Source organism: Borostomias antarcticus (assembly GCF_949987555.1).
Source record: "Borostomias antarcticus genome assembly, chromosome: 15".
NCBI lineage: Eukaryota > Metazoa > Chordata > Actinopteri > Stomiiformes > Stomiidae > Borostomias > Borostomias antarcticus.
This window is the reverse complement of record NC_140248.1, coordinates 5,434,151-5,459,695: the sequence shown is the minus strand read 5'-3', so window position 1 is coordinate 5,459,695 and position 25,545 is coordinate 5,434,151. Positions and strand designations below refer to the sequence as shown.

Below are 25,545 nucleotides of genomic sequence, written 5' to 3'. Positions count from 1 at the left end.
ACTACCATCACATCTCTACTACCATCACATCTCTACTACCATCACATCTCTCTACTACCATCACATCTCTCTACTACCATCACATCTCTCTACTACCATCACATCTCTCTACTACCATCACATCTCTCTACTACCATCACATCTCTCTACTACCATCACATCTCTCTACTACCATCACAACTCTACTACCATCACATCTCTACTACCATCACATCTCTACTACCATCACATCTCTCTACTACCATCACATCTCTCTACTACCATCACATCTCTACTACCATCACATCTCTCTACTACCATTACATCTCTCTACTACCATCACATCTCTCTACTACCATCACATCTCTACTACCATCACATCTCTACTACCATCACATCTCTCTACTACCATCACATCTCTCTACTACCATCACATCTCTCTACTACCATCACATCTCTCTACTACCATCACATATCTACTACCATCACATCTCTCTACTACCATCACATCTCTACTACCATCACATCTCTCTACTACATCACATCTCTCTACTACCATCACATCTCTCTACTACCATCACATCTCTACTACCATCACATCTCTACTACCATCACATCTCTCTACTACCATCACATCTCTCTACTACCATCACAACTCTACTACCATCACATCTCTACTACCATCACATCTCTACTACCATCACATCTCTCTACTACCATCACATCTCTCTACTACCATCACATCTCTACTACCATCACATCTCTCTACTACCATTACATCTCTCTACTACCATTACATCTCTCTACTACCATTACATCTCTCTACTACCATCACATCTCTCTACTACCATCACATCTCTACTACCATCACATCTCTACTACCATCACATCTCTCTACTACCATCACATCTCTCTACTACCATCACATCTCTCTACTACCATCACATTTCTCTACTACCATCACATCTCTCTACTACCATCACATCTCTACTACCATCACAACTCTACTACCATCACATCTCTACTACCATCACATCTCTACTACCATCACATCTCTACTACCATCACATCTCTACTACCATCACATCTCTACTACTATCACATCTCTCTACTACCATCACATCTCTCTACTACCATCACATCTCTACTACCATCACATCTGTACTACCATCACATCTCTCTACTACCATCACATCTCTCTACTACCATCACATCTCTCTACTACCATCACAACTCTACTACCATCACAACTCTACTACCATCACATCTCTACTACCATCACATCTCTACTACCATCACATCTCTACTACCATCACATCTCTCTACTACCATCACATCTCTACTACCATCACATCTCTACTACCATCACATCTCTCTACTACCATCACATCTCTCTACTACCATCACATCTCTCTACTACCATCACATCTCTCTACTACCATCACATCTCTCTACTATCATCACATCTCTACTACCATCACATCTCTCTACTACCATCACATCTCTACTACCATCACATCTCTACTACCATCACATCTCTACTACCATCACATCTCTACTACCATCACATCTCTACTACCATCACATCTCTCTACTACCATCACATCTCTACTAGCATATCTCTCTACTACCATCACAACTCTACTACCATCACATCTCTACTACCATCACATCTCTACTACCATCACATCTCTCTACTACCATCACATCTCTCTACTACCATCACATCTCTCTACTACCATCACATCTCTACTACCATCACATCTCTCTACTCCCATCACATCTCTACTACCATCACAACTCTACTACCATCACATCTCTACTACCATCACATCTCTACTACCATCACATCTCTACTACCATCACATCTCTCTACTACCATCACATCTCTCTACTACCATCACATCTCTCTACTACCATCACATCTCTACTACCATCACATCTCTCTACTACCATCACATCTCTACTACCATCACATCTCTACTCTGTGGAATAAACTACCTACTCTTATGCTTACTTATATTAACAAGAAAACTGTGGAGTCAAAAGCACATTGCACAGAACACACATTTGCAGATGGAGTCAGCTAGAATGGGAAAAAATGGATTGCATATTCTACATTATGAGCACATTGCAGTGTGAACAGTGAAACTAAGTAATGGAGCCTGCCAACATAAACACTTCCACAACTACGCTAACACACCACATAAAATAGGCTAGCTAGACTAAACGTTTACAGTACAAGGCTCAATTACAAGTATCAACTCCTTACATCAATTGCAATTATAGCCTACATCTTAAGATCACTGAATTCCAACGATAAAAAGTTGTACCCTACAATAATATGTTACCACTCTTCCATTTGCTCCACTCTGACAAATCTAATTTAATCTACAGTACAGTCAACATATCACACAGCCCCCCTTACAGCTGAGTATTCAATGAATGGAAAATGTATTTTCATGTCATAAAAAATATGCTCATACGCCCCTCAACACACACTTCACAGCTTTATTATCCTTTACATTAAGAGTACACCAATTCATGGTGTAACCATATCCAAACTATATGCAGATATTCAGATAACTTCAACCCCATAATAATAACTACTGTAACTCATTATAAAACAATACATTGGGCTAAAAGATTACAAATCTACAACACCACTGCAAACATGCTTACATGTTTAGCTAATGACTGCCACGAAACGTTCTGCGATGGTGTATAGCAGTCGAGTTAAAGCTGCTGTAATGCTTAAATTCATGTTAAATTCAAACTGGAGTCAAAACACAGCCTGACAACGTCAAATAAATACCTGAATAGTTTGTTCAAAGTCTTAACTTGTCGCTACATCAACTAATTAGCTTATGAAAAAGAGCTACACAAAACGTTGCTAGCAGTAGCTGCCCAACTACATTAGCTACCTAACATGCACTAAGCAACATGTAAACACGTGCTCTGCTCGGGAAACTAGCATTGTCCGAGACTTACAGCGGGGTGGAAGCTCACGTTAGCTACATGACGAAGCTACCAGTATTCCTAGCCATTCACCTAGCTAGCTAGCAGGCTAGTCTGGCTAAGCTAGCCCACCAACAAAGCTGCGCCAGGAAACGCCAAATAAATCTTAACTTGTAGAAAACATTTCTGTTGAAAAAATAACATTGTCTGATGTGTACAACTACGTTACCTCAATAACTTTAAAGGAGCCGTTGTCGAATTTTCCAAACTTGTACAATCAGTAGCTACTCTCTACGAGCACGTTACACAAGTAACCACGCTGTCGAAGAGTATGAAATGACAAGAGAGGACACTCCTCTGATTCCGCTAATGAGCCAGCGCGCTGCCATTTTGGACTGTCAAGTTGAATGTGCAACCTGTTCTGCACTGTTAGCTCACTTTTTCATAGTGACACTTGCATTTACTAATATAAATCAGCAAGAAATTCCAGTATTGCAAAAACTATGAAAATTATTTTCATGGAATATACAATTGATTTGCACAACTATCTATTTAATCAATGCTATCCATATTTACCTATAACTTGGTTAGACTTCAAAAAGCTACATGATTCAAAAGAATGATCTAAAACACAGCTAGGGAGCACGTCTGCATTGCTCTCTACAACTACACTACAGAAAGAGAGACAGAGAACACAAGACAGTTGGACAACTTAACTACACATCTTCATGAGAGAGACAGAGGGACCATTTTTTATCTTATCCTTGCCTCCAGGCATCATTGCCTGACACAACTCAGTACTTTAACTCTGTGGAATAAACTACCTACTGTTATGCTTACTTACATTAACAAGAAAACTGGAGTCAAAAGCACATTGCACAGAACACACATTTGCAGATGGAGTCAGCTAGAATGGGAAAAAATGGATTGCATATTTTACATTACAAGCACATTGCAGTGTTAACAGTGATACTAAGTAATGGAGCCTGCCAACATAAACACTTCCACAACGACGCTAAAACACCACATAAATAGGCTACCTAGACTAAAGGTTTACAGTACAAAGCTCAATTTCAAGTATCATCTGCTTACATCACTTGTAATCTACATCTTAATATCACTGAATTCCAAACATAAAAAGTAGTACCCTACTATCGTATGTTGCCGCTCTGCCATTTGCTCCACTCCGACATCTAATCTAATTTAATCTATAGTACAGCCAACATATCACACAGCCCCCCTTAAAGCTTAGTATTCAATGAATGCAAAATGTATGTCCCTGTGATAAAAATAATTGCTCAAAGGCCCCCCAACACACACACTTCAAAGCTTTATTGTCCTTTACATAAAGAGTACACCAATTAATGGTGTAACCATATCCAAACTATATGCAGATATTAAGATAATTTCAACCCCAAAATAATAACTACTGTAACTCATTATAAAGCAAGACATTGGGTTGAAAGATTACAAATCTACAACACCACAGCAAACATGCTTACATTTTTGGCTAATGACTGCCACACAACATTCTGCGATGGTGTATGGCAGTCGAGAGTTAAAACTGCTGTAATGCTTAAATTTATGTTAGGTACAAAACTGGAGTCAAAACACATTGCAGAGAAGCACACATTTGTAATTGGAGTCAGCTGTTGTGGAAAAAAACAATGGCATACTTCAGATCACGAGTATATTGCAGTGTGAACATTGATAGCATTTGAATACGGACCATAAAAAGCAATGTCCTACTACCATAGTATACACAAACCCGCCCCCACCACCACACTTCACAGACTATATAAATAGTACACAGATTATTGTTGAAACATATCCAAACAATATACGGATGATAACATCAATTTAACTCTATAATAATAACTGCTGTCACTCATTAGAAAGCATGACATTATATTGTAAAATTATACATCCACAACAGAAAACATTCCAGCAAACAAACAACACAGCCACATTTTTGCCAAATACACCATTCTGCTAAATGCAGTAAAATACAGCTCAATTCTGGCATACACTACTTTATTGAAATGCAGATGTAGTATACAGCAAAGGGAAAAGCCTGACTGGACACCTGCAGACAAACACTAATATATTCATGGAAAAACAAAGCACAAATCGCTCGACTACTAAAGACACCTAGCCATACAGCTACCTAATAACATACCGCCAGCTAGCTAGCAATAAACTGCAACAATAACAATACTAACAGGAACCCCAAATTAACTTACACTACTCCTGGGGCAAGCAAGCTTTACTGCGCCTGACAACGTCAAATAAATACCTGCATAGTTTGTTCAAAGTCTTAACTGGTCCCTACGTCGACTAATTAGCTTATGAAAAGGAGCTACACACAAAACGTTGCTAGCAGTAGCTGGCCAAGCTACCTTACATGCACTAGCAACATGTAAACACGTGCTCTGCTCGGCTAACTAGCATTGTCCGATACTTATGGTGCGTTCGTTTATAACTGGGAGGTGGCAAATTGCGACTTGCTACTAGGAATTATTAAATAAAACACCGCATGAACTCGCACTTCCTCGTCGCAAATTCGTATATGTTTCTCAGCCCCCAGTTGCTCGAATGCACTAGATATAACTAGGTAACTGTGATATAATGGTATATAGATATAACTAGGTAACTGTGATATAATGGTATATAGCTCGAATGCACACAGGTCGGAGGTAGGTATTTTGCCACTTGCGACTTGCCACCTCCGACCACAAACGAACACACCATTACAGCGGGGTGAAAGCTCACGTTAGCTACATGACGAAGCTACCAGTATGCCTAGCCATTCACCTAGCTAGCTAGCAGGCTAGTCTGGCTAAGCTAGCCCACCAACAATGCTGCGCCAGGAAACGCCAAATAAATGTTAATTTGTAGAAAACATTTCTGTTGGAAAAAGAACATTGTCTGATGTGTACAACTACGTTACCTCAATAACTTTAAAGGAGCCGTTGTCGAATTTTCCAAACTTGTACAATCAGTACAAACCTACAAACACTCTCTACGAGCACGTAACCACGCTGTCAAAGAGTATGAAATGACAAGAGAGGACACTCCCTGATTCCGCTAATGAGCCACCCCGCTGCCATTTTGGACTGTCAAGTTCAATGTGCAACCTGTTCTGCACTGTTAGCTGGCACTCACTTTTTCATGGTGACACTTGCATTAACTAAAATATAAATCTGCAATAGATTCTAGTATTGCGAAAACTTTCATTTGATATTATCTTAATGGAATATACAATAAATTTGCACTACTCTCTATTTCATCAATGCTGTTCATCTTATCCTAATGCCATTCTGCATTCAGCACCACACTGGTGCATGTTTTTTTACATAAAGAATGACAAAGAGATCAACATATATAATGGACATAAGCCTATTTGCAATACTATACTATCCTCGGCTGGTGAGTGGTGACAATCAACATTTGGACATATTAAAAGACAGGACACGTCTCTCACACAGCAAACAGTTGTTCTTTTTATTTAAAAGCACTCCCCCAAAAAACACACAACAGCTATAAAGTGCTCAATTTTGAGCACATGCCTTTACACAACACACAATTTACATATACACAATACTTTTACACAGTCTTACTGGTGGATGGCTGTGCCTCTACATCTACACAGACCTTCATCAGGTCAGCATCCACCACCTCTTCGCCATCCTTTACCGACTTCAGAGACGTGATGACTCCATTGAGGCTGTATCTCACTTGAAATACACCTCCCTCCATCAAGTGGTCTTCAAGAGCTTCCAAGTCATAAAGCAACCTCTGCAAACTCTCGGCATTGAGATACTGCACAAGTGCAGACATCACCAACATGACCCTCTTCTTTTGATGATCCACATCCTCCACATCCACTGTCCCACTTATGGATGGCAGAAAACTGTCCACCCACTGCAACATGTGACACCCCTCACACCTATGCTTTCTAGCCTTACAGTCAAATGATGCCTGGTTCCGGTGGCAACCACTGCATTGCCACTTGTCCACGAGGCCCAAGCCAGTAATGTTCCCCTCCACGGTAGACAGCTCCTCTGGTGGCTCGTCACACAGCTGCCTCTCGTACTCTGCTGGCACCTCCACATCTGCAATGCGCTGAATGATGGTCTGGCGTGTGGTGGACAAATGAACCTCTTCATCCCGCCGCACAGTCAGGTTCTTCATGCTGTAGGAGGACCCTACAGCCACCTGCTCAATCAAGCCTCCCCACAGCTTCACATCCATGTGCCCACTCCGGTCGGCAACCTTGCAGGCCTTCACCTCCATCCGGGTTCCATACACAGGAACCATCTCACTGGCAACTTCGCAGCTCACCACCTTCACCACAATCTCGCCAACCTAGACAATGAAAAAACACATAGTTACGCTCAAGACATTAAAAAAAAAAACAATATTCTGTCCATCCTGGAAACTTGCCTAACCCAGATATTCATGTATCATGCAGCTATAAACACTCTTTCCTATCACATACGCATAGTGAAGAACCTTCACTGTAATGTACAATGACAATGTACATTATATGTACATTGTATAATGTACATTATATGTACAATGTACATTGACATTATATTGAGTTCACAGACAATCACACCCTTCCATTATCTGTTAAAAACAATTATATTTCAACAAACACATCTATGCATGGTGCTATTCATTCCAGATCTACAGTTACAATCAAATGTTCTCATGCACAATTTTACATCTACCTTGTCTCGCTGCTGCAGCTTAGCCACTTCAACTATGGTGAGGTTGCTAGTCGCACTAGGAGGCCTATGTCCGAAGTCCAACCCCTGAAGCACCTCCAGTGATGACGATCGGTTGACCATCACCCTCTGGACACCGTCATAACCTGGAAAAAACACAAAAAATACACCAATTACCATCTTCGCCAGGGCCAGCCCGAGGCAAAGGCGAAATAGGCGGTCACCTAGGGCGCCAAATGGCCAAGGGGCGCCTGGCCAAGGAGCACCAAAAAAAAAAAAAAAAATTATTTTTTATTTTTATTAAAATAATTTCATTCCGTAATCCCTACTGTCTCTATTACGCTTCGCAATGCGGTGCGGCGCCTCCGCCCAGCGCCGGGCGCCTCCCCCGTTAACAAATCGCGCAGCAGCACCCCCCCCCCCCCCCCCCCCCCCGTCAACAAATCGCGCAGCAGCACCCCCCCCCCCCCCCCCCCCCGTCAACAAATCGCGCAGCAGCACCCCCCCCCCCCCCCCCCCCCCCCCCGTCAACAAATCGCGCAGCAGCACCTCCCCCCCCGTCAACAAATCGCGCAGCAGCACCCCCCGTCCCCGTCCCCCCGTCGCCTAGAGCTGCTGAAATGCTAGGGCCGGCCCTGATCTTCGCCATGTGACTCAGTGCAAGTTTAACAATAGGAAGTTCAAGTAAACTACCAGCGCACCCGGCTTTAGTAGGCTAGTCCATTTACAAACGAATAAAACAATTTCCACAATTTCAAAGAAAGCGAAAAACTAGTACAAAGTCGCACAGAGAGCACGTTATTACTCTAAAGACACACAGTTTTTGGGATAACTTCACTAAAATGACTTCGTAGAAATTATTAGAAAAATGTACATTTCAATTTACATTGAAAATCCTCTCCGACACGAACACATAGGCTACTCTAGGAGCGCATGTTCCCTCCCTCATAGGCCTAACAACGTTTACTAATACCAAATCAACGAATATCTAGGATATAACTAAGTAGTATCTCAACTTCCTTGTACATTTTACTGCTTAATCCGACCATATCCTACAAAAAAAACTGACAAAAACGCACCAATGGCTTTAGGTCCTATTAAAACACAATTTCTCAGAGATTAAGATATCAGCTACATTCGTTGCCTATAACATATACACTAAACATACGCTAAATATAAAATCTCAATTGTACTATTTATTTAAACTAATTGTACTTACTCAGACTCCTCTTCACATTACGGAACTTCACAGGAACATGGTCAACTGCAGCTCTCTCAAACAGGCTGTGCTTCTCGGGTGAAAACACCAGGCCTTCCTCGAAGCCATCTCTCGAAGTCTGCACTGTACATTTAAAATAACGCGTGTTGTTTCTCGACGTCTGAACCGGCGACACAGAGTGCACATAACCATCTATGGCTACTGCCTCCTCAGCAGATTTCATTCTCTTACTAGGACTTGCCATCTTGGAAAAACCAACAGTACTGTACAAGCAAATACCTTCTTGAAAATGACTGAAATCTCTCGTGGGAAAAACCTGTTTGTGCCCAGTACAAAACATCGCAACCTTTATAGAATCTCCTCACCTACCAGTTACATCATCACAGAGTTGACCTCTGATTGGACAAGCCAATATAACTGTATCACCTTACATCAGGTAACAACGCCAATTTCACCCCCCATCACCCCAAACGCCCCGCCCCCCCCTTCCACATGCGACTGCTATGCCCTTCTGTTATGTTAATAAGACATTCGTGTCCACAATGAAGCGAAAGATGTGACTTTAAAACACTGTTGCTTTATAAAACACTGCAAGGTTTAGGGCTACTAAATACTCCAGATCTATTATGAGCCTAAAATAGAAACATCTAGGCTACAACACACTTCCAGAAACTCTGGTCTGGTGCAACTCTCAGTTCTTTCGAATCAAGACTGCAGACATTTGTTTTCACTGGTGCTTTTCCTTACATCAAACATTCCTTAGGCTAGCCTACTACACTGAACTTTTAGCTTTGCGTTTACTTAATTTTTTTCCTGTACAGCGACTTGCCTGAAGATTAGAAAAAAGGAAAGATTGTATGTTGGAAATTAGATGTTGACTTTTGTGTGCATGCAGTAGTCTAGAACAAGACAACTTGAGTGTGACTCCAATACACATCAACACATATCCTAAGTACCGGCGGGACTGCTCCAGCCTGCACCCAACTTTAAGTGCCCATTTTATCACTTCGTCGTATATAGCCAAGCCTGTAACAATTTCGCTCCAAAAACGACGCTATACAAAGTATATTTCTCATTAGTCTACACTAAACTTTAACACACGCCGTTCCCCTTATCAAACATGTTGCCTAAAGAAACCCTGCATGTGAACGTGCAATAAAAAGCCGCAATCAATACAACTATAAGCCGCGCTCCCAGTCTGAGCCGTGGTCGGACAGTGCCCCCCCTTGCCCCAGCCAATCTGCGCGCCTGGGCTATTATGAATGAAACAATACATTACCATTTCATTCAGTGGACAGTTTTCCTTAGCCTACACAACTTTTTTTCAGTGCCAGACTGGACAAAGTGGCCAAGATTAAAAATATCAGCAAATGATGCACAGTAGCCTAATGAGTACGCCTAGGCTATCATTAGATTTAGACTTTATTGTCGCAGAAGATTTGTTGACAGCTCAACACAGAAACACACAGATAAATACTATACAGTATACAGTAGCCTAATAAATAAATAACAGTATGAATAAATAACAGTATGAACAGATTATGAGTCATGATTGGTTTCGCACAAAACATGCAGCCTCTGATGCTACTAGCTGAGGACAACACAATCATTGTCCCACAGCAACCGCTGTCTGTATTATCTCGTCATATTTTTTGTATCAACAAAAGTACAAGGGAAGGTTTAGAGCTAAACACGAAATCTCATTGGCTAATGCCGATTTCTGACAATGTGATTTGCTGTAGATGCATCACGTGACATGCTTTGACAGCTCTCTGATTCTTTCGCGGGACCTTTAAAAATCTTCAAGATGCCGAAACAAAACTTGTGTAAATCACTGTCAAAAAGACAAAAACAACAGCTGACACTTGCAAGACAACAGAGGAAACAAATAAAAGAAAGTAATGGAGTCAAACAAATGAAGATCGTGAGTGAAATTCATTCACAAAGTGCCTCGATGCGAAAGCTGTCACTGGGGAAAGGAGAGGCTGACAGTGCGCCCGAGAACTGCGCAACACAGCAGTGGCTCATTCTCCACATTTCGCGGATGAATGAACTGATCACTGAGTTGATATGTCCGAACTGTGCAGGGACAGGATTAAAAATAAATATTTATCCTCAGAAACAAGGGTTCTGTAGCAGTCTTCTGCTGAAGTGCAGTCAGTGCGAGAGTCGTAATCAGTACCGCAGAAGTGTGTGTGTCTCCAAGACGTCTCCCGGAGCGATGTGACTTTTGATGTGAACGTGCGCATGGTTCTGTTGGCTCATGAATTAGGTTTGGGGTATGCAGCTCTCAGAAACATAAGCACAGTTTTAGGGATCCATGGGCTTCATCTGAAAACATACCAGAAACACACCAAGAGAGTAGCAGGTAGGTTATGAGGCTGAAATCTCTTTCTCGCTCTCTGGCTGTGTTGTAGGCTATTACATACGTGCAGTTTGACTTTTTGATAAGGGGGGGCAGTCAGTCCCAGCCCCCCCCCCCCCCCATCAAATAGGGATTATAGTGGTAAAATACATTGGAATGTGCATATTCTGTTACAGCTGCATGATTGACCCACAACATTTAAAAACATAGTGCTTATTATTTCCAATATCCACGTTTCGTTCAACTGCGCCTCCGCTGCGCCGTCCATTAGCACAAAAATTTGGAATTCGTTTCAATATAGCCTAGGCCTACTTCAAACAATATTTTCAAATAAATTCTTCCAAAAACTACAACGGAATGTATGCTACGCCTTTCATGCTTCAATGTCGGGATGTGTCATTATAAACAGCGTATTAGAATCCAGCAATTGCCTCTTCACATGTAGCCTATCTGCATTTATATCAAAGAATAATCACCAAAACAATAATAGTGCGTGCATAATCAATTTGACAACTGGACAACTGCAGTATCCAACAGTTCGTTCATGGCTAGCAATCGTAGGCCTACAGCTATGGGATTAGCTCATGTTTGGGTTGCTGTCAAAGCTGCCACTCTTATGTTGCTATAGCCGAAATTATCAGAACAATATGAACATTCAGTTGAAAGTTTTCCATCCACCCATAACTGGATGAGGAATCAGCACAAACAATTCTCACGCAAGCAGGAGCCGTTCAGTGCATTTCTCTGATCCGGAGATCTAGAGTCTCTAGACTCGAATCTCGACAGTTTGCGCATCTGGCCACCAGGGGGGACAGTGCCCCCCCTTGCCCCAGCCAATCTGCGCGCCTGGGCTATTATGAATGAAACAATAAATTACCATTTCATTCGGTGGACAATTTTCCTTAGCCTACACAACTTTTTTTCAGTGCCAGACTGGACAAAGTGGCCAAGATTAAAAATATCAGCAAATGATGCACAGTAGCCTAATGAGTACGCCTAGGCTATCATTAGATTTAGACTTTATTGTCGCAGAACATTTGTTGACAGCTCATCACAGAAACACACAGATAAATACTATACAGTATACAGTAGCCTAATAAATAAATAACAGTATGAATAAATAACTGTATGAACAGATTATAAGTCATGATTAATAGGCCTATAAATCGATAACAGTATGAACAGATTATGAGTCATGATTGGTACGCCTATAAATAGAAAACAGTATGAACAGAGATAACAGTATGAACAGATTATGAGTCATGATTGGTTTCACACAAAAAACTGAGGAAACACAGATGCATTTAAAAATATAAGTGTGTCTTTCGATGGGAGCAGGTCAGGCAGGCTTATGCTGATATGGATCCAGATGTGGTAGAGCTGCTGAGGGAAGACACAGATGCAGTTATAAATATAAGTGTGTCTTTCGATGGCACCTGGCAGAAGAGGGGCTTCAGTTCCCACACACATCGGAGTGTGCATTGACCTCCTCACAGGACTGGTCATAGACTATGAGATTTTATCCTCATATTGCCATGCTTGTGCCCTCAAAGAACACACAAAGCAACATGGGAAAATACCCATGCAGGAGTTGGAGAGTTGGAGAGAGGCGCACACAGCAGACTGTGCAAAAAACTTTCAAGGGTCAAGCAAGGCAATGGAGAAGGAGGCAGCCAGAAGAATGTGGACTCGGTCAATGAACTGCCACCAGGTGCGGTACACTGAGATGTTGTCAGATGGGGACAGTATAGCATTCATGGAGGTCGAGTCACAAAACCCATACCCTGGACATGAAATAGTGAAACTGGAGTGCATAAATCATGCCCACAAGCGGATGGGGACAGCTCTGAGGAAGTCCAGCGCAGAGGGAAGGTTAGGAGGGAGGGGAGTGGGGAAGCTGACTGCTAATAAGTGCAAAACCTTGCAAAATTCAGGGTGCCCCCAGGTTTCTTCAAGTTAAATTCAAGACTTTTTAATACCTTTTCAAGACCATTAATCCCAAAAATTAATACCTATCACGGCCTAATTTCACAGCCCGACCGACAAAGAAAAAATTAAATCCTTGAATTTCAGTGTATTCATTTTTATTTATTACTTGTAAACAAAGAAGAAACAGAACAGTCCAGTCTCTTTAGCGATTCACCAGTAAGAGTAAACAAAATAGAAAAAGTCAATTCCTGAGCTCTGCACTCTTGGCAGCAATCTCTTTGTCAAGGAGAGCAAGTTGCGCCAACTTCTCCTTATACCCTCTCCGCAGGATGTTGGATCTTGCAATAAGGTCAGACATCTTGCTCCCTGCCTTTCCCTCAGCCTCCTCTGCTAGCCTGTCTGCATCCCTGCCCAGACCCTCAGATACCTCTTCCAGGCGCTTCCTTTTCACCCTTAGCTCCTGAAGATGGTCCTATGCTACCTTCCTCCGAAGAGACTGTTCAGCTGCCTCCCTCTTCTTTCGCTCTGTCTCGAGATGGCCACGGTATCTGGTCCTGGCTGCTGCGACACTGACTAGAAGGTCTTTAGTGAGTGGAACCTGGGTAAAGGGTTGGAACAAGAGAACAAAAATCAACTACATAGCTGGCCTCTGACTTTATCCACTTATATCAACAGTATATTCTAGTCAAGCCAGGGGTATTCTTACCTGGGTAACACCTCCGTGTTGGAAAATGTAGTCACACACCAGCCTCCTTGTCACCACTGTGTCTTCCTCCAGGTTGTATGACTCCACCTCTTTATTAATCGAAAACCCTCGTTCCACTGTAGCCTGGCCATGGGAGAGTATAAGTAGCTTCTGGCAGAAGGACCACAGTTCGGGATAGGGCTCCCTGATCACACTCCTCAGGAAGATGTCCAGCCTCTTTTGCATGGGGAGGAATCCGGAGAAGTCCTCACTCCGGCTCTCCACAGACAGCAGCCTATCAAACTGTTCCAGAATAACATCCCATATAAAAATACAGATGAAAGAGAAAATGGAGAAAAACATTGATAAATAAATCATTGGGCTAGTGGGCCTTCATGAAGCCAATTCAACCAATCCAATTTGTGATAAATGAATAAGGTGTGGTCTTATTTTCATTGGTGATAAATTAATAAGGTGTAGTCTTATTTTCCTTTGTTATTCCTACCCGCAGATGTATCTGTAAGCTGTCTGTCCTGCAGGAATCTCTCGACCAGCCCTTTCATATACCTCTTGCATCGCTCAGGGTTGTTGTACATGACTGACGGGTCAAGGCACACCAGCTGCCTAACAGTCAGGAACTTGAGAGGGGACTTGTCTTGCACTTTCCTCACCATGTTTATAAGAACCTGTCTGCACTCTGACCTGTACTCAAGGACCCTGTGCTCTGACACTTTGATGCTCTATCGAGAGGGGGAAATTAGCCATGAATATAGAACACATTCAATGCCATGTTGCCTGCCTATCCCTATTTGATAAATCATCTTTTTTGTATACATCACTACCTTAAGGACGGACTCAGCACCAAGTCCAACAACGATGTCCTGTGGGCTCAGCCAGTTCTCCTTAGCCGTGACATCCAGTTTGGTCAGCTGCAGGGTCGTGAGGTCTTGAAGGACGTCAGTCTTCACAAAGCGCCTGAGTAGACTCTGTCAACAGACACGCACAAATGTCCGGTGCAGCACAAATCAAAAACATCAATGTCTAATTATTATACACAAAGTATTTATTTGTTTTACACACTCACCATAAACTCATATTGTCAAAAACATATCAATTGAGTCTGATCAGTGGTTATTATAATGTGCAGTGCGCTAAATGCCCAATGCAAAAGCATTCATACTTTATAATAATAACAATAATAAAAATGTAATAATTACCATGATCAACTCAACCAGGTCCTTGGCGAGGAATGGCAGGACAGGCTCATCGGTTTGATATTTCTTTAGGAATGGGGTGAACGTCCTGGCCAGTGCTGCGTAGTAGTGGAACTTGTCGAGGATGAGTGGATCCTTAATTGCTTCAGCAATCGTGTCATAGGATGCTGAGAGAGAGGGAGACATAGACAGACAGACAGAGAGGGAGAGACAAAGAGCGAGTGAAGCAAACAGTGAGAGAGAGACAGACATTTCAACTTAGGGCTCACTTATACTAGGTCTCCAGAGCCATGTCTTTCAAGGCTAAAAGACCACCAAGTTAAGGACATAGTTACAGGCCTACCTGTTCCTGGGTTCGGAAGTTTTTTGGTCCGCACAGCCTCCATGTACAGGAGCAGTGATGGCCACACAGCAAGGGCTCGCTCAACAACAGGGAGGTTCTCGACCCAACGATGGACACAGAAGGACAGGGGGAACTGACTGGACCTGGTGGTTGCAATGTAGTCCTCTCTTCTAGCAGGTACATTGTGAAACAATGTGTGCATTGCCCGTAACAACTTGTCCAACTGCCATGCAGTGAACCCTCCATTGAAGGCGTTGTGCAGCGTTTGAAAGCCACAGCTGCCCACAAACACAAGCTGAACACCTAAGGGTTTCATTAGAAAATGTGATATTAAAAACCAAAATTACCTAATACAAGTGTGGATCCCATGCACACACACACATTTAATGATTGCATTATATATATCCTCACCATAAATACTACAGTTGATCACACGCACGCATGCACACACGCACACACACGCACACACACACCCACGTAATTATAGCATTATATATCCTCACCAAATACTGCAGTGATTCACATACACTCACACATATAAATGGCATTATATATATGTCCTCAACATAAACAACTGTGGATCACATGCACACACACACACACACACACACACACACACACACGTAATAATAGCATTATTTAAATCCTCACTCACCATACTGATCTGTTTGATCCTTCTGGAAAAGGTCAAATAGTTTCCAGTTTACATTGGGCCCATCCATTGAGATGGATACCAATCGGCTGAGGTCCAGTTTGTCCATACATACCTGGGAAAATGTGTTTTGATCATTACTCTAAACTCAGAACCTAATAATTGGTCATGTAACATTGCTCAATGTGTACTATGGACAAAAGTTGGGTAACAATATATAAGCTGAAAATAAATAATAGTATATATGTATTAGGCTTACTTTGAGGTGGGAGAGCAGGTCCTTTGCCGTTGAGTGACCCATAAACTCGGAGCCGAGATATCTTGAGGCAACCTGATCATCATCCCAGAAACGGAGATGTACATCCAGCTGCTTGGACTTCGTAAATTCATTTAGGCTTTCATCAAACATTAGAACGAATGTTGACCTGTTGACTTTCGCGATCAGTTCCGATTTAATGAAAACAGCTAAGCCGAATTTGCCTATGTACGCCGTCTTGTTGTAGCCACAACTGAACGTACTGGCGATTTCGGAATCGGGGAACATGGCTTTAAATAAATGTGAAATACCTTCATTGCCATTGTATGAATTGTGTTTGGCGACGGTATGTAGGCTCCACACAATCTCGGCCTTCAGCGTTGGTGTAGACCCGAAGGTTGATCTGAGATCAACGACAACGTTAGGTCGTGCAGTTGTAGGAACTACCGGTAAAGTACGCTGACTAGCATTAGCCTCAGCTGCAGCTGTTTCGGGTGCATTGCCTACCGGTAGCTGGGTAACGTTAGCTAGTGTGAAAGTGGTAGCCACTGAAGGGGTTTTTTCCTTGGCTCTAACTGAGTCACAGTGTTTTGTTGACTTCGCATGGGAATCTAATGCTCCCTGTCCCATGGTTCCTAGCTGGATACGCTTTTTGCACAAGGTGCAATACGCCTCAAAAATATGGTCTACCACTCGTTTCAGCCACATTCGATAAGCTACTTTGTCCATCCATGTCTCGTTGAACTTGCATTTCCCCATAGCTACTACTTTCCGTTAACTTCACGTCTACTAACGTAGTAGCTAGCTAGCTAGCCCAGAAACGCAAACTTGTTTTTGTTTTTAGCCGTAGTTTTCGAGCGTCGTGCTTCTCCGTGTCGACTTGATTTGTTTCCCCCGGGCATGCAAGCTTCGCATTGGTTCCGCCACGCTATATTATTAATAATGATAGTAATTACGACGCTTACAATGTTAATAATAATACCGGTAGGCCTAATTAATAACGGACATTATTTGGAAAAAGTGTTTCCGAGCACAATTTTCAATCCGAGCACAATTTTCAAGAATGTCACCAAAATTCAATACCTTTTCAAGTATTTTTAAGGCATTATTTCATATTTGTTAATTCCATACTTTTTAATGCTATTTAATGTGCTCGGGCACCCTGAAAATTATTACAGAGGGGCAATTCTAAATAACCAGGGTTCTGTAGATAATATGGAGGCAGAAATATGGGCGGGTCTTCTACACTCTATGTCTACTGATGAAAATCCAATGCACACCAGGTGCAATCCCTCCTGGTGTTGGTACATAAAAGCAGAGGAGAATCGGGAAACGCCAGACAGCCACACAAGCAACTTTCTTTCAAAAACGACAGATAGGAAGCTAATACCGGTGTACCACCGAATGTCCAGTGACAGCTTGTTGCTGCGATGCAGCATGGAGGTACACAAAATGCCAACGAGTGCCTGTACTCAGTTATATGGTCACGGTGTCCAAAAACTGTCTTTGTGGGGAAAAGCAGGCTTGAAAGCCACGGATCAGGAGGAGTTCACAAAAATGGAAAGCACACTCCTAAGATATAGAGACGACTTGGAACAACAGATCAGAACGCAAAAAGACAGAAAATTCGAAATAGATGACAACGATTACAAAACCAATCAGGTCTACCCATGGAGAACCAGAATGGGCGACCCCAACACACATAACAAGCGCAACCCACGTAGAAGGGAAAGACCACATGACCAAAGCGACACGTCATCTTTCAGAGACACGGAGTCAGAGCACAGCGACAATGGACAACATGCTGGACAACATGCTAGCCACCAAGGTTATACGAATCCTCGTTTTTTTCGGTCAAACAAAACGTACCCCGGACAAAAACCCCGGAGCGGTACGCAAGCCACAAACGCAAATGCAGGAGAGGGAAGAAGAAGCCCTCCCGCCATGAAACAACATTGGACACGCAGCAACCGATACGGAAAGAATTGAGCGTGATTAATTTGACGAACACTCCACTCAGTAAAACATGTGAGTCAGCCCTTGAAAAAGGCTTGTCGTAGTTACCAACTAAACAGGCTAATGATTTCAACACTGTCATTGACTTTCAAAAGTTTTACAGAACATTGAGACTGAAAGAGTTTTTCAACCCCTCCAGATTCTCACAGACCCCGAGCCTAGCCAACGCTAGTAGCAGCACAGAAGTTGACGCCCATGCTAACTTAGCCACCAACCAGGAAGTAAGTACCAATATTACCTCACGGTTCAGACCCAAGTCCACATTTTGTCCACCTAGGAGTAGAAACCCTTCCATTGAAACTTATTGCAGACTTGTAGACCAGGACATGAGACAGCTTTTAAAAAACAAAAACAGCCATAAATCTTACAACAACATGTCCAGAGAACAACGTAATGCTTTGAAAGAACTTGATGACAACAAGGAAGTGGTACTGCGCCCGGCAGATAAAGGGGGCGCTGTTTGTTTATTAACAAGGGAATACTATGTCTCTGATATCACCAGGCAACTTGCTGATGAAACCTACTACAAGCAACTGACCCGTGACCCCACAGGAGAGTTCCAAACAGATAAATTCAAAGTATTGGATGACTTCCTGGACGAAGAGGAGATCACCAAAAAAGAGTGCCAATTTATGAAGGTACAACACCCTATTACACCTGTTTTCCAAACCCTACCTAAGATCCACAAGAGCCTGGAAAATCCACCAGGACGTCCTGTTGTGTCCTCTATAGGTTCACTAACAGAGAACATTTCTGGCTTTGTAGACTCCTTCTTAAAACCGTTTGTCACAACACTGCCCTCGTATGTAAGGGACTCCATTGACCTCATACAGACCTTGAAATCTTCCCAATTCACTGATGGCCAGGTCATCCTAGCATGTATAGATGTGGTAGCCCTGTACACCAATGTACCACAATCAGGAGGCCTAGAGGCCCTGTCTTTTTACATGGACCAGCGCCCAGTAGACAGCAAACCCAGTACAGATTGCATCAGGACTTTGGCAGAACTGGTTCTCACAAAAAACATGTTCCTCTTCCAGAATGACCGGTATCTACAAACGGGAGGAGTCTCCATGGGATCAAAGATGTCATGTAACTTCGCCGCCCTCTACATGGATTTCTTTGAGAAACACTCCGTTTTCAACAAAAACCACAACCCTCTACTGGAGCACATCGGACTGTGGAAGAGGTTTGTAGCTGACATTTTTTTAGTATGGACAGGCACAGAACAACAATTGGTTGAGTTCCTCAGTTGGTTAAACCAAGCGAATGACGACTTGAAATTCACCCACACATACAGTAAACACACCGTTGATTTTTTGGATGTATCTATTACCATTGAGGATGGCATCTTCCACACCAACCTTTACAGAAAACCCACACACAGGAACACACTTCTAAAAGCAGACTCATACCACCCCATCCCATTAAAAATGAACCTGCCCATCAGTCAGTTTAACAGAGTGAGGAGAATCTGTACCAGAAAAACAGACTACGACACACAAACTACAGATCTACAGAACAGATTCCAACAAAGAGGCTACCCCAGAGAATGAGTAGACCCAGCCATCATGCGGTTCGAAAACATGACACAGCTGGAATGTTTAAACACTGTAAAAAAGAAAACTGAAGACTCAAGTGTGAAATGCCTAACCCAGTATTCCCCTGTAGGAAAGGAGCTGGCGAACACCATACAGAAACATTGGCACATAATCGACTCCGATCCGAAGCTCAAACTCCTCTTCAAGCAACCACCCAAGCTGATCTTCAAAAGACCACCGAACATACGCCAGATGATGGTACACTCGGACCTTCCTCCGGTCCCAAGACCCACGTTCCTAGACGAGATAAGACCATGCAACAGACCCTGCAACAACTGCGCACAATGTAATTTGAATACCAGATGCACAGAGTTTAAGCATTCACGTACAGGTCGTCCATACCAGATCAAGCAACACATAACATGCTCCTCCACGAACATTATTTATGCATTAAAATGTCCCTGTTCTTTATTATATGTGGGAAAAACCGAGCAAGCCCTAAAAACTAGGATCTCTGAACATCGTAGCTCGATTCGCCATGGCAACGAAAAAAGCCCTGTGGCTGTGCACTTTAGATTACTCAACCACAACGTGTCTACGCTTAGATTTTTTGGCATAGAACAAGTCAGCCCACCACGGAGAGGAGGAGAAATAAGACAACTCCTACTTTGTCGTGAGCTGTTTTGGATTTATGAACTAGATTCTCTGTCCCCAAATGGTCTGAATGAAGACTTCAGCATTCAGCCATATCTATGAAGTGGCTGCCTCAGAATGGCACTCTTCATAATTCTTGACTGTAATTTTTGACTGTAATTATTTATTTGTTGCTCTTTCCCCTGGTTGTGTGCTTTTGGGTGATGACAATGGTGGCCACCATTTTGCGTTATTATTGATATATTTGTGTGTATTTGTATTTTTCTAGGGATCTTTTTAGAGGACTAAAACCTTGAAAATTGATTTGACCTGTAGTCCCATATTGCCGCCACGAGATGGCAGCAGAGATTTATTATTTTTCATTCTTTCTTTTTTCAACCCAGCTGTGGGTAATTGCAAGACTGATTACTTGTCTGTGTCTATATATGAGCATTTGTTTGCTACAATGATTCACTTGACAAAGACCCAAGGGTCGAAACGTCGTTATATTGAGATTTCAATTTTTTCTGCAAAAACCCTTGCCTTGCCTTGGTCCTCAGTTTTGCGGGTTCTCTACTTTTTCTTTATCATGGACATGTAACCCAGCACCTGACCATTTGGAGGATGTGCGTACGACTACTCTTCTTATTACTGCTCTACAACTCCCTCATTGGATGCGAAATTGTCAGATTAAATTTTGATGTCAATATAAGCATTTTTGTACAACAACACCCCCATTGCGCTTTCATCGTATTTTCATAGATATCAATGGCTAGTGCTAGCTCAATGGTAGCTCAATGTGGCTATGGTTTCTTTCGCTTGTTGGCTTTGATGCTTAATGGCTTGGCCCCGTTCATTGCTGCTTGCAGCTATATTTAGGGGCCAAGCCCCGAAGGGGGCGAAGCCCCTATTGTAATTGATGGTATTATTATTAGGGGCCAAGCCCCGTAGGGGCGAAGACCCTATTGTAATTGGTAGTGTTATTATTATTATTATTAGGGGCCAAGCCCCGAAGGGGGCGAAGCCCTATTGTTATTGGTAGTATTATTATTATTATTATTATTCCGCCATGGGAGTCTATGCAAGGCCCTATAACCGACTGGTCGCTTTTTACGAAAAATAGGCAGAGTCATAGAGGCTTAGGCCCCGCAGCAGTGGAGCAAGTCTCACATTGATTGGCCAAAAGGGGGCGCTATAGCAGCCGACTGAAGTTGCGAACTTTGAACAGGCATATCTCAGGCCCCGTTTGACCTACAGACATGACACTTTGCACACATATGTCTCTCCTCAGGATGAACAAATTTGCCTCAAGGACCCATAACTTCCGGTTATATAGATTTTCCGCCATTTTGAATTTTTTGAAAAACGCTTAAAATCTATCTTCTCCTAGAGACTTTGACCAATCTGCATGAAATCCGGTATACTCAATCTAGGGAACGATATCTAAAATTGCATCTCGGCAAAAGTTTAAAAAGTTAAATTTAACTGCAACTATGAGCCAATGAAAATGGCATGGGGCGTGGCTTTTCACATAAAGTGGTATACTTTCTTAAGGGTTGTGCAGAACACCATGGCACTTGGTAGACATCTGTGCAGATATAACCTGAGGCGGCCACTGCATTATTGGCCCAATCAAACCAAATGGGGGCGCTAGAGAGCACATTTTCAGTTTAGGCCTAACCGCCATGCAGAGCTTTCCGAACCATGGTAGAGTGGTACCAGGGTATGTCTAATGGTCACTCGAGAAAGAAGAGCCTGATTGGCCACAGGGTGGCGCTATAACAAGCCAAAATACATAAAAGGGGCTAAAATGCAAACTTTGAAAGGTCATATCTCATGCCCCGTTGGAGCTAGAGTCATGAAGCTTTGGAGGCATATATGTCTCATCAGTTTGAACAAATTTGCCTCAAGGAGCCATAACTTCAAATTATGTTAATTTGCAACAATTTTGCATTTTTTGAAAAACACTTAAAATCTATCTCCTCCTAGGAAGTTTTGTCAATCTACATGAAACACAGTATATAGAATATAGCAATGAATATCTAAAGTTCCATCTTGGCATAATTTAGAAAACTTGATGAAAAGAGCCACTATGAGCAATTGAATATTGCAGAGGATGTGGCTTTTCACAAAAAGGCATATAACTTCTGAAGGAATGCATGGAACACCAAAAGACTTTGTGTTCATATCAACAATGTCAGCCAGAGGGAAGTCCTACATCACTGGCCAGATTAAACTGAATGGGGGCGCTAGAGAGCAAATTTCCTGTTTAGGCCTAACCGCTTGGATGATATTTCCGAAACCAGATATATTAGTACCAGACCATATCTTGAGGTAACTGAAGAAATATGAAGCAGATAGGCCAAAGGGTGGCGCTATAACAAACCAAAATTCTTAAAAGTGTCTTAAACACAATTGATTGCTGTAGCGCCCCCTGTGGCTAAATGGGGTTCATAATGCTTGTATCTGTAGCTGATGTCATGCTCTACAACTTACTAATTGGGCACAACACTGTCAGATTACATTTTGATGTTTATTTAAGCATAGTTGTGCAAAGGGACCCCATTGCAGTTTCATTGTATTTTCATTGCTAGAATTAAACCAACGCGTGTCGTCTCTTCTTATATGAAGAATGTGCTTGTTTAACTGAAATAATCAAGATCACTACAATTGAATGCATATGGACTCCACTTTAGTATGACAGTAGTCATTCAGGTCAATTGGATGGACATTACCTTACTTTAACTGTGAGACTTCTTAAACATTACAGACATGTCATTAGTAGCCTTGTAGGCTAGGTTTACTGCAACATGTTAAGAGCAAATCTAAGGTAATTGACACAATTCCAATCTCCCAGAAACACTATTATCAGCTATATTATATAGAACATAATTAACAGGAAAAGGGAGAGTAGCCAATTAGACTACAGAATTATACCCAGGGAGAGGGTAGATTATTGATTGTTTTTGAATCTTCTAGATGCTGTAGGGTAGTTCCATTCTTCCCATTTCATCCCGGGAGAGGGTAGTAACTATTAGCCTAGGGAGAGTGGAGTAGTCTATACCATACACATTTCATCTAGGGAAAGGGAATGGTCTATAGCATACATGCTTCATCCAGGGACATTGCAGTAGACCTTAGATTACATAGCCTACTTACACCAAATGTAAGGGGGGGAGAGAGGCATTCTTATGAAAACTGTGAGGTTAAGAGAGAAACAAGAATGGTGAGTGTTCACAGATTACTGAATTGTCAAGCTATCCCTGCAGTAATACTTAATTCTTAAGGTGGGTCTCCCAGGCAGATGGAAGGCCGGGAGAATGACCATGTGGGATGTAGACATGCAGAGAAATAGGTCCTAGAAATATGTCCCAAAATAGAAGAAATGTATTAAGATGCTTAAAAGGACCTGACACTCAATTGACATCATCAGATTAATTAAATGTGATTGTGGTTGTATGATGATGATGTTGCATGAATTTAACCTGATGTACCTAGTCAGGCGACAGACAGTCACATGCATAGCTCAAATGTGGCTATGGCAGATGTTAGCCATGTTTCTGTTACACAAATGCAATCAGCGTTCATAAAGAATTGATGTGTGTGTACATCTTTAAAGTCTGCTTTAAGACTGGATATTGTATAGAGCCATTGTAAATGAACTGGCTTTTGTAGGAGTCAGTGTGTGAGAGGCATTTAGTGTAAAATGTGACATAGGTAGAGAGGTGATAGTTGGAGAAGGGTGCAAATGAGATTAAACTAGGGAATGTTATGACAGGTTTGATGGGAAGGTTAGTTGTCCAAAGAGTAACGAGTGCAGTATGTGTATTGTATGTGGCATGGGTGACAAACTGGATGGTAGAGTGGTAAAGAGTATCAAGTTTGGAAAGTATACTTTTTGCAGTATATAGCTTACACACTTCAACCAGGGAGAGGGTTTTAGCCTTTAATCTAAACACTTCATCCTGGGAGAGGACAGTAGCCCACAGACTACATAGCCTACTTACACCAAGTGTAGGGGGGGCATTCTTCTGGAAACTGTGAGGTGTAGAGAGAAACAAAAGTTGTGAGTGTTCTTCATAGGTAGCTGAATTATCAAGAAATCCCCGCACTGAGACTTGATGGTAAAGGTCGGCCTTCCAGGCAGATGGAAGGCCTGGAGAATGATCATGTGGCATGTAGACATGCAGAGAAATAGGTCCTAAAACATATGTACCAAAATAGAATGAATGTAATGAGATTCTAAAAAGGACCTGACTCTCACTTGACGCTGTCAGATGAATTGAATGTGAATGCAATTGTATAATGATGATGATGATCATGGTGATGATGATACTGTTGCATGAATTTGACCTGATTCACCTGGTCAGGCGACATAGATGCTCACATGCATAGCTCCAATGTAGCTATGGCGTGTTTTCCTCATTGGCTTAAATGCGTTAGTTGCGCTTGGCCCCGTCATTGCTGCTTGCAGCTATATTTATTATTATTATTCTTTTTCCGCCATGGGAGCCTATGCCAGGCCCTATAGCCGATTGGTAACTTTTTACGACACTTTGCAAGATGGTAGAGGCTTATGGCCCGAAGCCATGGAGCAAGTCTCAAATTGATTGGCCAAAAGGGGGCGCTATAGCAGCCGACTGAAGTTGCGAACTTTGAACAGGCATATCTCAGGCCCCGTTTGACCTACAGACATGACACTTTGCACACATATGTCTCTCCTCATGATGAACAAATTTGCCTCAAGGACCCATAACTTCCGGTTATATAGATTTTCCGCCATCTTGAATTTTTTGAAAAACGCTTAAAATCTATCTCCTCCTAGAGACTTTGACCAATCTGCATGAAATCCTTTACACACAATCTAGGGAACGATATCTAAAATTCCATCTTGGCAAAAGTTTAAAAAGTTACATTTAGCAGCAACTATGAGCCAATGAAAATGGCATAGGGCGTGGCTTTTCACATAAAGTGGTATACTTTCTTAAGGGTTGTGCAGAACACCACGCCACTTGGTAGACA

The 25,545-nt window shown here is 42.3% G+C and overlaps 1 protein-coding gene and 1 long non-coding RNA gene across 2 annotated transcripts; one reads left to right on the top strand and one right to left on the bottom strand.

The window, feature by feature from the left end:
- Positions 1–12,272: 12,272 nt before the first annotated feature.
- Positions 12,273–16,638, bottom strand: LOC311319084 (uncharacterized protein). The gene is made up of 7 exons (XM_084450535.1): positions 16,337–16,638; positions 16,081–16,192; positions 15,426–15,728; positions 15,086–15,249; positions 14,711–14,854; positions 13,890–14,171; positions 12,273–13,781 (listed from the first exon to the last, which is right to left on the bottom strand). Exons 1-7 carry the CDS (start codon positions 16,619–16,621, stop codon positions 13,656–13,658), a joined length of 1,416 nt encoding a protein of 471 aa, XP_084306661.1. The 5' UTR covers positions 16,622–16,638; the 3' UTR covers positions 12,273–13,655.
- Positions 16,639–18,523: 1,885 nt separating this feature from the next.
- Positions 18,524–20,230, top strand: LOC311319052. Its single transcript, XR_014630816.1, has 4 exons — positions 18,524–18,570; positions 18,852–18,987; positions 19,390–19,538; positions 20,021–20,230. It is a non-coding gene; the product is annotated as an uncharacterized lncRNA (long non-coding RNA).
- The last annotated feature ends 5,315 nt before the right edge of the window (positions 20,231–25,545 follow it).